Source organism: Salmo trutta, chromosome 14 (assembly GCF_901001165.1).
Source record: "Salmo trutta chromosome 14, fSalTru1.1, whole genome shotgun sequence".
Classification (NCBI taxonomy): domain Eukaryota; kingdom Metazoa; phylum Chordata; class Actinopteri; order Salmoniformes; family Salmonidae; genus Salmo; species Salmo trutta.
Genome location: NC_042970.1, coordinates 5,198,876 through 5,213,663, shown reverse-complemented (window position 1 = coordinate 5,213,663; position 14,788 = coordinate 5,198,876). Strand labels below are relative to the sequence as shown.

General features: G+C 43.8%; 1 protein-coding gene across 1 annotated transcript; it reads left to right on the top strand.

Annotated features, from left to right (window-relative positions):
• Nucleotides 1-2,275: 2,275 nt before the first annotated feature.
• On the top strand, nucleotides 2,276-8,379 carry LOC115207172 (uncharacterized protein DDB_G0290685-like). The gene is made up of 2 exons (XM_029774156.1): nucleotides 2,276-2,281; nucleotides 6,964-8,379. Exons 1-2 carry the CDS (start codon nucleotides 2,276-2,278, stop codon nucleotides 8,377-8,379), a joined length of 1,422 nt encoding a protein of 473 aa, XP_029630016.1.
• The last annotated feature ends 6,409 nt before the right edge of the window (nucleotides 8,380-14,788 follow it).

Genomic DNA, 14,788 nt, shown 5'->3' with positions numbered 1-14,788 from the left:
GGATGATAGAACCTGCCTTCCTGCCTGCCATCGTATCTGGAGGGAAGAGAGTGACAACGCCAGAGTAAAGTGTTGGGTGTTATTTCAATTGAACATGAAGGAGAGAAAAAGAAAGGATGTTTTAGAGAGAGAGACAGAGAGAGAGACGGAGCGCGAGAGAAAGAGAGAGCGAGAGAAATAGAGAGCGAGAGACAGACAGACAGACAGACAGACAGACAGACAGAGAGAGAAATAGAGAGAGAGAGAAATAGAGAGAGTGGGAGAGTGAGAGAGACTTTGATGAATAGTGTAGTGTTGAGTTGGATCTGAATGGGCATGTTCTGTGACTGTCTGGTTTACAGGGCTAATTATATATTTTCACACCTCCATCTTGCCTCAGGGAAATGGGGCTTGATTGCAACACAAGCCTGTGTGTTGGAAGCTGAGAGACGAGCAGGACACCTGTAGTTTGTGTGTGTGCATGTGTGTGTGTATGTGTGTATGTGTGTGTGTGTGGTGCCTGCATGTTTGTGTGTGTTTTCATGTCGTGCAGTGTCCAAAGCGAGTGTGTCCAAATGTGTAACAAATATAAACACCTACAAATTATTTTTTTATACACAGTACACTGAACAGAAATATTAACACAACATGTAAAGTGTTGGTCTCATGTTTCATGAGCTGAAATAAAAGATCCCAGAAATGTTCCATACTGACAAAAAGCTTATTTCTCTCATATTTTGTTCACAAAATGTGTTTTTCAAACCTGTTAGAGAACATTTCTCTTTTGACAAGGGCTGCATTCCAGACACACACCTCTGACGAGTATACACTTGCAGGGCAGAGGGGCGAGGGAGGAAGGAATTAATTTTAAATGGACTGCCCATTCCCGGAAATTCATCACTCGTTCGTCCCGCGATGATTGTGCTTTCAGCCACCGGTAGCTTGTGTGTGCTTTATATGCGCTACAGTCAATTATGACTATAGCTATATCATTATTAATATACGCCTACGGTAGGATAGCTAGTAAATTAATTAGCTAACTAACGTTAGCCTGCCTAGCTGGGACTTCTGAAGAAGGAAACATTTTTTATTTCTACAATTTCCCAAAAATAACCAAACAAAAACATTATTACTTTTATGAGACGTGTTTGTGCCATCATGTGCATTAGTAGCACAATTTCTAACTTACTTACATTCGTTTTTACTTACACTTGTATGTTGACTTCTCCATATTGATGTTGAAGTTTTACATTTTGGCTGACTTTTCTTAGCGGATGTACAATCATCGCAAATCTCTCGGAGGACCTGAGCCCTAGGACCATGCCTCAGGACTACCTGGCATGATGACTCCTTGCTGTCCCCAGTCCACCTGGCCATGCTGCTGCTCCAGTTCCAACTGTTCTGCCTGCGGCTATGGAACCCTGACCTGTTCACCGGACGTGCTACCTGTCCCAGACCTGTTGTCCCAGACATGCTGGAACCCTGACCTGTTCACCGGACGTGCTACCTGTCCCAGACCTGCTGTTTTCAACTCTCTAGAGACAGCAGGAGCGGTAGAGATACTCTCAAAGATCGGCTATGAAAAATTTAACTGACACATACTCTTGTGTTGCTGACTTGTTGCACCCTCGACAACTACTATGATTATTATTATTTGACCATGCTGGTCATTTATGAACATTTGAACATCTTGGCCATGTGCTGTTATAATCTCCACCCGGCACAGCCAGAAGAGGACTGGCCACCCCTCATAGCCTGGTTCCTCTCTAGGTTTCTTCCTAGGTTTTTGCCTTTCTAGGGAGTTTTTCCTAGCCACCGTGCTTCTACACCTGCATTGCTTGCTTTTTGGGGTTTTACAGCACTTTGAGATATCAGCTGATGTAAGAAGGGCTATATAAATAAATTTGATTTGAATTATGGGGCGTTTCATGCCCTGAAGTGAACATAATTGTACACTCGCAAACTCGATCAAAAACGAGGGCTGAGGGGCTTATGTTGCTAACTTCCCTTGTTTGGCTAATCGCTTGGACCGACGGCAAAGATGGTGACGGGGATTCCCCCAAGAAAGTCGCACTCTCCATGTATAAACTCACAGCAATTTAATGGGTATTTACCAACGTTTCAGCATCACTGTGCCTTCCTCAGGGTTTAAAGTTATAATTTAATGGGTATTTACCAACGTTTCAGCATCACTGTTATAGTTTACTCGCCGTTAGTCAGCGCCGCCACACAAACCCATTTTTCTGGGTGTGCGCCAGCTCATGTTTTTAATCGGGGATTCCCCAAAGAGCGTAAGATGAGGGTAAGTGGAGGAGGGTGTGTCTTTTTTATGAGTTTGCAACACAGCCAAGATGATCCATCCACCTGACAAGAGTGTCATATCAAGAAGCTAATTAAACAGCATGGTCATTACACAGGTGCACCTTGTGCTGGGGACAATAAAAGGCCACTCTGAAATGGGCAGTTTTGTCACACAACACATTGCCACCAATGTTTCACGTTTTGAGGCAGCGTGCAATTGACATGCTGACTGAAGGAATGTCTACCAGAGCTGTTGCCAGATAATTTAATATTAATTAAATTATGAAGGAGGCAACAAAGCCTCCTTCACTCATGCTGCTAAACATACCCTCGTAAAACAGACTATCCTACCGATCCTTGACTTTGGCGATGTCATTTACAAAATAACCTCCAACACTCTACTCAGCAAATTGGTTGTAGTCTATCAAATTGCCATCTGTTTTGTCACCAAAGCCCCATATACTACCCACCACTGTGACCTGTATGCTCTCGTTGGCTGGTCCTTGCTACATATTCGTCACCAAACCCACTGGCTCCAGGTTATCTATAAGTCTTTGGTAGGTAAAGCCCCGCCTAATCTCAGCTCACTGGTCACCATAGCAGCACCCACTCGTAGCAAGCGCTCCAGCAGGTATATTTCTCTGGTCATCCCCAAAGCCAACACATCCTTCGGCAGCCTTTCCTTCCAGTTCTCTGCTGCCAATGACTGGAACGAATTGCAAAAATCACTGAAGCTGGAGACATATCTCCCTCTCTAATTTTAAGCATCAGCTGTCAGAGCAGCTTACCGATCACTGTACCTGTACATAGCCCATCTGTAAATAGCCCACCCAACTACCTCATCCCCATATTGTTATTATTTTTTTTGTTGCTCTTTTGCAACCCGGTATCTCTACTTGCACATCATCATCTGCACATCTATCACTCCACTGTTAATGGTAAATTGTAATTATTTCACCTCTATGGCCTATTTATTGCCTTACCTCCCTAATCTTACTGCATTTGCACACACATAGACTTTTTTCTATTGTGTTATCCTCCCATGCTGTCAGGTGAAGAGAAACCTTACAAACAAACTGCTGAAACAAACATAACAGCTGACATTATGAAGTGAGGATTTGACCCGCAACACATTTTGGTATTGCTATAACCGTGTTTCTCATCAATAAATTAATCAGATAGCTCAGTGCTATAATGATAATAATAACGATGAGCCATTTTTTACATAAAATATTCCTCAAGACATTCATTTCATCGAAAGTGAAACTTCTGTGAATAGAAGTATTCAGTCTCAGCATGAGACCTTGGCTTGGGTTGGCTTTAGTTACATAGCTAGGTGCTGTGTAGATATTCACCTCTCTCTTTCTCTCTCTCTAACTAATTAAAAGCGTTAATGTTGTTGTTTGGGAAGAAGTTAAGGTGATTTATAGAGCAGTTGATCAGAGTCTCGAATCGTTTCGTCTCAGTACCCCGCGATCACCAACAGACAGGGACGACTTTATTTATGCACCGGTGGTTGCTATGGAAACCCCCCCACAGACAGACATTGGGAAGTGCTAAAAGTTTGATACAAAAAAAAAAACTTCAGTAATTTAGTGGCGCTGGCTGGTTGGGTTTGGTGACAATAGCAAATTACAGGGTTCTTTATTATTCCATTGTTGCACTGTGGAACACGCATCAGCAGCAAACATATTATTTCAGAACTTCGAGACCTTGATATAAACTGTTGTCTCATTGGTCTACAATTCAATGCTCTCAGTAACAGATAAATGTAGCTATTTTTTTTATTGCAATTGAATGGGAGTGTACAGCTGTGTGCTACCCAGATGTGCTTTTGGTCATTGACTGCAGGAAAGGGCTTCGTTAAGCAGAGTAAAGTGTTTACATGAGTAATACTCAGCCTACTGTCATAATCAGTTTCATATTGAATTAGATAAAAGTAAAAAAAAAAAGAAGTTTTTAAACACAACATTTTATTTATTTAATAATGCCAGAGAAGCCGGTGTTTACAGTATATGCCGTCTGAAGTTTTCCAATGAACATCTGAATGACTCAGAGGACAACTGGGTGAAAGTGTTGTGGTCAGATGAGACCAAAATGGAGCTCTTTGGCATCAACTCAACTCGCCGCGTTTGGAGGAGGAGGAATGCTGCCTATGACCCCAAGAACACCATCTCCACCGTCAAACATGGAGGTGGAAACATTATGCTTTGGGGGTGTTTTTCTGCTAAGGGGAAAGGACAACTTCACCGCATCAAAGGGACGATGGACGGGGCCATGTACCGTCAAATCTTGGGTGAGAACCTCCTTCCCTCAGCCAGGGCATTGAAAATGGATTGTGGATGGGTATTCCAGCATGACAATGACCCAAAACACACGGCCAAGGCCACAAAGGAGTGGCTCAAGAAGAAGCACATTAAGGTCCTGGAGTGGCCTAGCCAGTCTCCAGACCTTAATCCCATAGAAAATCTGTGGAGGGAGCTGAAGGTTCGAGTTGCCAAACGTCAGCCTCGAAACCTTAATGACTTGGAGAAGATCTGCAAAGAGGAGTGGGACAAAATCCCTCCTGAGATGTGTGCAAACCTGGTGGCCAACTACAAGAAAAGTCTGACCTCTGTGATTGCCAACAAGGGTTTTGCAACCAAGTACTAAGTCATGTTTTGCAGAGGGGTCAAATACTTATTTCCCTCATTAAAATGCAAATCAATTTATAACATTTTTGACATGCGTTTTTCTGGATTTTTTTGTTGTTATTCTGTCTCTCACTGTTCAAATAAACCTACCATTAAAATTATAGACTGATCATTTCTTTGTCAGTGGGCAAACGTACAAAATCAGCAGGGGATCAAATACTTTTTTCCCTCACTGTACATACACTAACACAACATTAAACAAAACTATAAACACACATTCAGTACAACATACTGGCTGGCAACGTTCTTATCCCTTGCTTGCTAGCTAGCCAACTACGGCTAACTTTCAGCCACGTCAAAAAGTGCAGCCAGAATATCAAGAAAGTAGACTCATTTGCGTTTGTTTTAAGCTGTTTTCTAGTGACATGTTTTGAGTATATCCATAACAATGAGCTAATGAGGCGTGATTTCGCCTGGCATAGAAAATGTGCTCTCTCGTCAGGACACTGTTGTTCAGAGGAGCTAGCCAACAACACACCTAACACAATCACTTCAAACTGAAGCTGGAAAGACTGCAAATAAGCTGCGCTTTGTTTCGTTTGACCTTTTTTCAATTGACATTTCTTTGTGTATGTATATATCCATGAGAAAGACGCCAGCTGATTCATGATTTCGACTGGCTGAGAAGCGCTGCCTGCCTGTCTGTCTCGTCCCGACTCCCGACACGTTCATTACAATAGATCGAATTCGAATTGTTAAACCAATGTTGTAAATGTCGAAGAGACAGACAGCTAGGTTTATTCTCTGCTGTTGAAAACTAAACGTTTAGTCTAAAAGAAATGTGAGATAATGTTTAGATGTTTTTTATAGTGAAGATCAAGTTTATAAATTGCCTGGCTTGGCTGAAGACACAATGGATTGTGCAGTCAGATGGAACATAGCAAGTAGGCATCTTAAGGTCATAGATTTAACCAGTGGTAAGTTGTTGAATAGAAACTGGCTGGAATGCGGTTTTAACCAATCAGCATTCAGAATTAGACCCACTCAATGTACAACGTCACATACACCGGATAGGTGCAGTGAAATGTGTTGTTTTACAGGGTCAGTCATAGTAGTATGATAGGTGTTGTTTTACAGGGTCAGTCATAGTAGCATGATAGGTGTTGTTTTACAGGGTCAGTCATAGTAGCATGATAGGTGTTGTTTTACAGGGTCAGTCATAGTAGCATGATTGGTGCAGTGAAATGTGTTGTTTTATACAGGGTCAGCCGTAGTAGCATGATTGGTGCAGTGAAATGTGTTGTTTTATACAGGGTCAGCCGTAGTAGTACGGTGCCCCTGGAGTAAATGAAGGTGAAGTCCTCTGCTCAAGGGAACAGAGACATATTTTTCACCTTGTAGGTTATTTGAAACAGCGACCTTTCAGTTCCTGTCCCAACGCTCTAAGTGCTAGGCTACATGACATGTCCCTGGCTACGTCCCCTTGCTATGTCCCCTGGCTACGTCCCCTTGCTATGTCCCCTGGCTACATGACATGCCAATGGCTACGTCACCTAGCTACGTCCCCTGGCTACGTCTCCAGGCAACGTCCCCTGGCTACGTCCCCTGGCTACGTCCCCTGGCTACGTCCCCTGGCTACGTCCCCTGGCTACGTCCCCTGGCTACGTTACTGTTGTTCAGTTGGATGATAAAATAGGATTTTATGATATGAAAACTCATGGCATCTAGGCACAGCCATGTCAAATCAGACATCAGACTTCACTCAATGGCTTTGTTAAAAAATCTCCATGGTTTGTCCTAAGACCAAATCAAATTATTTGTTTTCTTGGCTCAAACCAGGGCTCAAACCAGGGCTCAAACCAGAGCACAAATCAGGGCTTTAACCAGGGCTGTAACCAGGACTAAGTAGGACTCTAAACAGGGATATAAGCAGGGCTCAAACCGGGCTCAAACCAGGGCTCTAAACAGGGTTCTAAACAGGACTCTAACCAGGGCTGTAACCAGGACTAAGTAGGACTCTAACCATGGATATAAGTAGGGCTCTAACCAGGGCTCTAACCAGGGCTCTAACCAGGACTCTAACCAGGGCTCTAACCAGGACTCTAACCAGGGCTGTAACCAGGGCTGTAACCAGGGCTCTAACCAGGACTCTAACCAGGGATATAACCAGGGCTCTAACCAGGACTCTAACCATGGCTGTAACCAGGGCTGTAACCAGGGCTGTAACCAGGGCTATAACCAGGGCTCTAACCAGGGCTCTAACCAGGGCTGTAACCAGGGCTGTAACCAGGACTCTAACCAGGACTCTAACCAGGGCTCTAACCAGGGCTCTAACCAGGGCTCTAACCAGGGCTGTAACCAGGGCTGTAACCAGGGCTCTAACCAGGACTCTAACCAGGGCTCTAACCAGGGCTCTAACCAGGGCTGTAACCAGGGCTGTAACCAGGACTCTAACCAGGGCTGTAACCAGGACTCTAACCAGGACTCTAACCAGGGCTCTATCCAGGGATGTAACCAGGACTCTAACCAGGGCTCTAACCAGGACTCTAAACAGGGATATAACCAGGGCTCTAACCAGGACTCTAACCAGGACTCTAACCAGGGCTGTAACCAGGGCTGTAACCAGGGCTGTAACCAGGGCTCTAACCAGGGCTCTAACCAGGACTCTAACCAGGGCTGTAACCAGGGCTGTAACCAGGGCTGTAACCAGGACTCTAACCAGGGCTCTAACCAGGACTCTAACCAGGGCTCTAACCAGGACTCTAACCAGGGCTCTAACCAGGACTCTAACCAGGGCTGTAACCAGGGCTCTAACCAGGACTCTAACCAGGGCTCTAACCAAGACTGTAACCAGGGCTCTAACCAGGACTCTGACCAGGGCTCTAACCAGGACTCTAACCAGGGCTCTAACCAGGGCTCTAACCAGGGCTCTAACCAGGGCTGTAACCAGGGCTGTAACCAGGACTCTAACCAGGGCTGTAACCAGGACTCTAACCAGGACTCTAACCAGGGCTCTATCCAGGGCTGTAACCAGGACTCTAACCAGGGCTCTAACCAGGACTCTAACCAGGGATATAACCAGGGCTCTAACCAGGACTCTAACCAGGACTCTAACCAGGGCTGTAACCAGGGCTGTAACCAGGGCTCTAACCAGGGCTCTAACCAGGACTCTAACCAGGACTCTAACCAGGGCTGTAACCAGGGCTGTAACCAGGGCTGTAACCAGGACTCTAACCAGGGCTCTAACCAGGACTCTAACCAGGGCTCTAACCAGGACTCTAACCAGGGCTGTAACCAGGGCTCTAACCAGGACTCTAACCAGGGCTCTAACCAGGACTGTAACCAGGGCTCTAACCAGGGCTCTAACCAGGGCTGTAACCAGGGCTCTAACCAGGACTCTAACCAGGACTGTAACCAGGGCTCTAACCAGGACTCTAACCAGGGCTCTAACCAGGACTCTAGATGAATAGGTGATGTGTGATAGCGCGAGCCCCTTTGGGTCTCAGTACAGGGTAGCATAGGTAGAACGTTTCAAAATGTATTTTAGCTGTGATTGTTCATGACTCAGGCAAATCTGTTTCGTTAAAGCTTTGTTAGTTCCGTTGGTTGTAAATTAATATGTGTCCATCACATATCAGTGAAATATATAAAAAGCCATTCAGGCTTGCCATGCCAGGAAGAATGAAGCAAGTTGAGCTCCATGTCGTATTGTATAAAAAAAAAAAACATTTCCTTGGATCCATGTGTCTTCCTCTTCTTCCTCTCCTCTGACACTTTGACAAGGAGGTGAGGACACAAGGACTGGACAGTCAAGGAAAGACTATTGAGAAAGTTTCTCCGGTGTCCGTCCCAGTCGCCGGCCTCATAGTTCCCCCTCAGACACATAAATGTCGAGGGGATAGTAACTGTCCTCTGGGCCCTCAGATCACTGTCAGGAATCACAACACTGGCCCCTGGAACACTGTCAGAACACCAGGAAGTGTGACTAAACATGTCACAATCCCTTCAGAATGGTAGCCTTAAGGCAGGTCATATGAGTGAAAGTAATCGTGAAGTTACGTGATGTAATCGTGATTTTAGTTGGGGGTTGGGCTAATCTGTGAGTTACGGCTCTAAACATTTACATTTCACATTTGCATTTTAGTCATTTAGCAGACGCTCTTATCCAGAGCGACTTACAGTAGTGAATGCACACATTTCATAAATTTTTTGTTTCATAATTTTTTTTAAATTTTAAACATTTTTATTTTTATTTTTTTTCGTACTTGAGATTGAGAGTATCTCTACCGCTCCTGCTGTGGGTTGAATCCCCAGCGCTAGGCACTTCTATTTTAAACCTAACCCAAACCTTAAACCTAATCTTAACCACTCAGAATGAATGCTTAAACTTAATCCGCAAGATTATTTTTTGGTTTCACGTTTGTGCAGTTTGAATGATAAGCTAACAGATGGCGAAAACACTCTGTAATCAAAACGGTAACTCACTCTGTTGCTTTCAAATACAGCTATCCTCTACGTCTGCCTCATAGATTGCGTTGAAAAAAAATAAAATGAACAAGCATATTGTTATGGCCTTATGTGTGTGGAAAAGAAAACCCTGTTGATGAACCTCTGACTCAAACAGTGGTTTGTAGAGCACAGACACACACACACGACTAAATTGGATCAGACATCATGTACACTATAGTCGATGTTGATGTTTCATGTTACCATGTCAGTTCAGTGGAAAATTTGATATTATGACATGAGTAATAATTCATGAGGACATCACTTCTCGATAACCTTTTGGGCTTGATTTTTTTTAAATTCTATTTTATAAATTTTTTCTTCAAATCGGATACTCTACCTCATAATTAGCAGTGGTGGAAAAAGTACCCGACTGCCATACTTGAGTAAAATTAATGATACCTTCACAGAGAATTACTCAAGTAAAAGTGAAAGTCACCCAGAAAAATACTACTTAAGTAAAAAAGTCTAAAAGTATTTGTTTCTTACATTTACTTATCAAAAGTAAATGTAATTGCAAAAAATATACTTAATTATTAAAAGTACAAGTATAAATAATTTCCAATAGCTTATAATAAGATAAGACCCGCACAATATTCTTGTTATTTTTAATTTATTTACGGATAGCCAGGGGTACACTACAACACACAGACATCATTTAAAAACAAAGCATTTGTGTTTAGTGAGTCCTCCAGATCAGAGGCAGTAGGGATGGCCAAGGATGTTCTCTTGATGAGTGAGTGAGTGAGTGAGTGAGTGAGTGAGTGAGTGAGTGAGTGAGTGAGTGAGTGAGTGAGTGAGATCTTCTGCTCTGTCGTTGATGTCATTCAGCCACCCTTCCTTCGGGTCTGAACACGTTGCAGGATTTTGGGGGAATATGAATGAACACAAGGTTCTTTCTGAGATAGAGAGAATCCAGTGAATGAGAAACCTCTGGATTCTCCGATTATATTGAAGGAACCACAGGACAAAATGCAAACCCTCCAACCCGAAAAGACCTGTGGTGTTGATGCTATCCCAAATGAAATGATAAAATATACCGACCACAAATTCCAATTGGCTGTACTTAAACTCCTCAATATCATCCTCAGCTCTGGCATCTTGTCCAATATATATTCAACCCCAATAATTACCGTGGGATATGCGTCAACAGCAACCTTGGGAAATTCCTCTGCAATATCATTAACAACAGACTCCTATATTTCCTCAGTGAAAACAATTTCCTGAGCAAATGTCACATTTATTATGGATCCCAATTTGTTCCTGCCAAGGCAGCAGCTACTCTTCCTGGGGTGTATTATGGATCCCCATTTGTTCCTGCCAAGGCAGCAGCTACTCTTCCTGGGGTTTATTATGGATCCCCGTTTGTTCCTGCCAAGGCAGCAGCTACTCTTCCTGGGGTTTATTATGGATCCCCATTAGTTCATGCCAAGGCAGCAGCTACTCTTCCTGGGGTGTATTATGGATCCCCATTTAGTTCCTGCCAAGGCGGCAGCTACTCTTCCTGGGGTTTATTATGGATCCCCATTAGTTCCTGCCAAGGCAGCAGCTACTCTTCCTGGAGTTTATTAAGGATTCCCATTAGTTCCTGCCAAGGCAGCAGCTACACTTCCTGGGGTTTATTATGGATCCCCATTAGTTCCTGCCAAGGCAGCAGCTACTCTTCCTGGAGTTTATTAAGGATTCCCATTAGTTCCTGCCAAGGCAGCGGCTACTCTTCCTGGGGTTTATTAAGGATTCCCATTAGTTCCTGCCAAGGCAGCAGCTACTCTTCCTGGGGTTTATTATGGATCCCCATTAGTTCCTGCCAAGGCAGCAGCTACTCTTCCTGGAGTTTATTATGGATCCCCATTAGTTCCTGCCAAGGCAGCAGCTACTCTTCCTGGGGTGTATTATGGATCCCCATTAGTTCCTGCCAAGGCAGCAGCTACTCTTCCTGGGGTGTATTATGGATCCCCATTTGTTCCTGCCAAGGCAGCAGGGTCTGCTCATTTAGCATAAGGGTCCACTATACAAATTGATGAAAAGCCGTGTTGGGGGGGGGGGGGGGGGGGATTTACAACATTATAAAATCCATGTACACAAACAGCAACTGTGCGGTCAAAACTGGTTAAATAAAAACCACACAGATTTTATTTATTTTTTCCCCCAGAGGGCTGTTGGGTGAGTCAGAGATGCAGCTTGAGCCCCACACTCTTTAACAAATATATACTGTAAACGAATTGGCGAGGGCTCTAGAACTGTCTGCAACACCCGGCCTCACCCTACTAGAATCTGAAGTCAAATGTCTACTGTTTGCTGATGATCTGGTGTTTCTGTCCCCAACCAAAGAGGACCTATAGCAGCACCTAGACCTTCTGCACAGATTCTGTCAGACCTGGGACCTGACAGTAAATCTCAGGAAGACAAAAATAATGGTGTTAAAGCATAAATAGGAAAGTATACCAGTTTCATTTGGGGACCAGAATGTTGACAACTGTGCCATACAGATTGCAAAATATTTGAAAAGATTTTTGATGTACCGATACAGGGTGTATGAGTTGATATATAAAACAACGCAAGATTCAAGACTTCGTGCTTTTCAGCTAAAATTATTATATAGAATTCTTGCCACCAACAAAATGTTGAATATTTGGGGCATAAAATCATCGAAGCTCAGCAGATTTTGTTGTGAGGATACAGAATCAATAGTCCATTTATTTTGGTATTGCCCTCAGGTAGCCTGTTTCTGGTCTCAGGTTCAGGAATGGCTGAAAATGCATAGCATTGATCTAGAATTGATCTATAACTGACCCTAGAAATAGTAATGTTAGGAGATCTGGAGAGAGCGGGTCAATCAATTACTAATATTCTAATACTCTTAGTAAAAATATTTATCTTCAAATCGCAATCTGTGGATTCTATTCGATTAGATAGATTGAAATTGTACGTTAAACATCACAGCATAATTGAAAGATATGTGTTGCGTAGAAACCTGAAGTGCGTGGCCAGCAGAGACAGATCGGATGGGCTGAGGGAAGCTGAGGGTTGATATGTGGAATTGGAGACAAGTGGGAGTGGAGTTGCTGTGTGGGAGTTAGAATGACAGTCAAAGACAAAAGTAAAAAATAAAAATATAAAAATAGTCAAAATAAAACATAATAAAAAGTACATTTGAATGACACTAAGTGGCAGTGTTTTTACAACTAATGCCGGTTTGCCTGAGGCTGATGCCATGCAGGTGTTTGTACACATGCATATACACACACTCTCATTCAAATAAACACATACAAGAACACACACAGACATGGAATAGTGCCAGACATACACACAAACATATACAGTTGGCATTGCTGTTATCATTTCAGTTGTCCTTGATGTCCTTTGTTTTAAATGTATTATTATTATTATTTAAAAAAAATTGCATTGTTGTTTGCTGTTTTCTTCTGTCTTTTCCTTTTTTCTCTTTAGTTCATCTCTTGGTTGTTGGTGCATTATGGGGGTTCTTGGGGGTAGGGAATGGAATTAATTGAATGTTTAATTTTTCCGAACCCGAACACTCCAATATCTCCCCCACAGTTCCCCAATAGCTGTCCCTCCACCCTTCGAGACTCCTCCCACAGTCCCCCCTGCTTGGTGGTACATCGGTCAACATGCCCTTGAGCAGGGCATTGACCCTGGATGCTTCTGTGTGTCGCTCTGAATGGGAATCTGTTGGATGACTGGTATGGTATAGTTGTTGAGCGACTTCACTGCAAGTATATTGTATGTTTCGAATATTCCATAAATTAATGAATAACTAAATAATGGTGTTCCAAAAAAAGGTCCAGTTGCCATGACCACAAATATAAATTCCATCTAGACACCGTTGCCCTAGAGCACACAAAAAACTATACATACCTCGGCCTAAACATCAGCGCCACAGGTAACTTCCACAAAGCTGTGAAAGGTCTGAGAGACAAGGCAAGAAGGGCCTTCTATGCCATCAAAAGGAACATAAAATGTGACATACCAATTAGGATTTGGCTAAAAATACTTGAATCAGTCATAGAACCCATTGCCCTTTATGGTCGTGAGGTCTGGGGTCCTGCTCACCAACCAAGAATTCACCAAATGGGACAAACGTGAAATTGAGACTCATGCAGAATGCAGAATTCTCATCAAACTACCAGAATCTTTAACTAACATTCTTGCAATCTCAATGTTTAATATGCGCTGGATTTACAATGGAGTTGCTCATTGGTTCTTGGAAATAACATTAATATTTTCCATGACAACATGTGAAGCCTCGAAATTGTTTTATTATATTGAAGTCAAAAACAACCATATAGCTGTTAGCTAGGCAAGTTGTATTTTGAGGCTGAAAATAAAAAATAAGACATTTTGTGGATATAATTGGAAGTTATTTATTTTGAGAATTTAGACATGAGCTACCAACTTTTGATAGACTGGTTTCCTGTGGACAAACATAAAACAGTTGCATAGCAACAGGAAACCAACGTGTTCTGTGGAGAGAAAAAAGTGATCGAGTTCTAATATTTGCATAATCATTGTGATTGGAGGATAGCTGTGAGGCTGATCGAATCAGGATCGAATCTGCTTTTCTCCTCAAGGTCATTAATGAGAGAACGTTCATATTTGAAGATTGCAGAAAGGCCAGTCTCTTTGGCACATGACATGGAATACAGGGAGTAGATTAGCTGAAGAACTCTGCAAAAACATCCTCAGTTTACAACGTAAAACCGCAAACGATGCATGCAAAGCAGAATTAGGACCATACGCGCTGGATATAAAAATCACAAAAAGAGCTGTTAAATTCTACAACCAACTAAAAGGAAGCGATGCCCACACATTCCACCACAAAGCCCTCACCCACCTACAGCTGGTACAGAGCCCCAGGACAGCAACACAATTAGACCCAATCGAATCATGATAAAACTAAAAGATAATTACTTGAGGGGTGTCCCTATGTGTACCATGTGGGGGGACGACACGATACCTGCCCGTTAATCAACCGGAGAGGGGCTACAGGGGGAACAGAGGGGGGAAAGAGAGGGGCTGGAGGGGGGCAGGAGAGGGGCTACAGGGGGAACGGAGGGGGGAAAGAGAGGGGCTGCAGGGGGAGAGGAGGGGGGTAGGAGAGGGGCTGTAGGAGGAGTGGAGGGGGGCAGGAGAGGGGCTGTAGGGGGTGGAGGGGGGGAGGAGAGGGGCTGTAGGGGGTGGAGGGGGGCAGGAGAGGGGCTGTAGGGGGTGGAGGGGGGGGAGGAGAGGGGCTGTAGGGGGTGGAGGGGGGGGAGGAGAGGGGCTGTAGGGGGTGGAGGGGGGCAGGAGAGGGGCTGTAGGAGGAGTGGAGGGGGGCAGGAGAGGGGCTGTAGGGGGTGGAGGGGGGC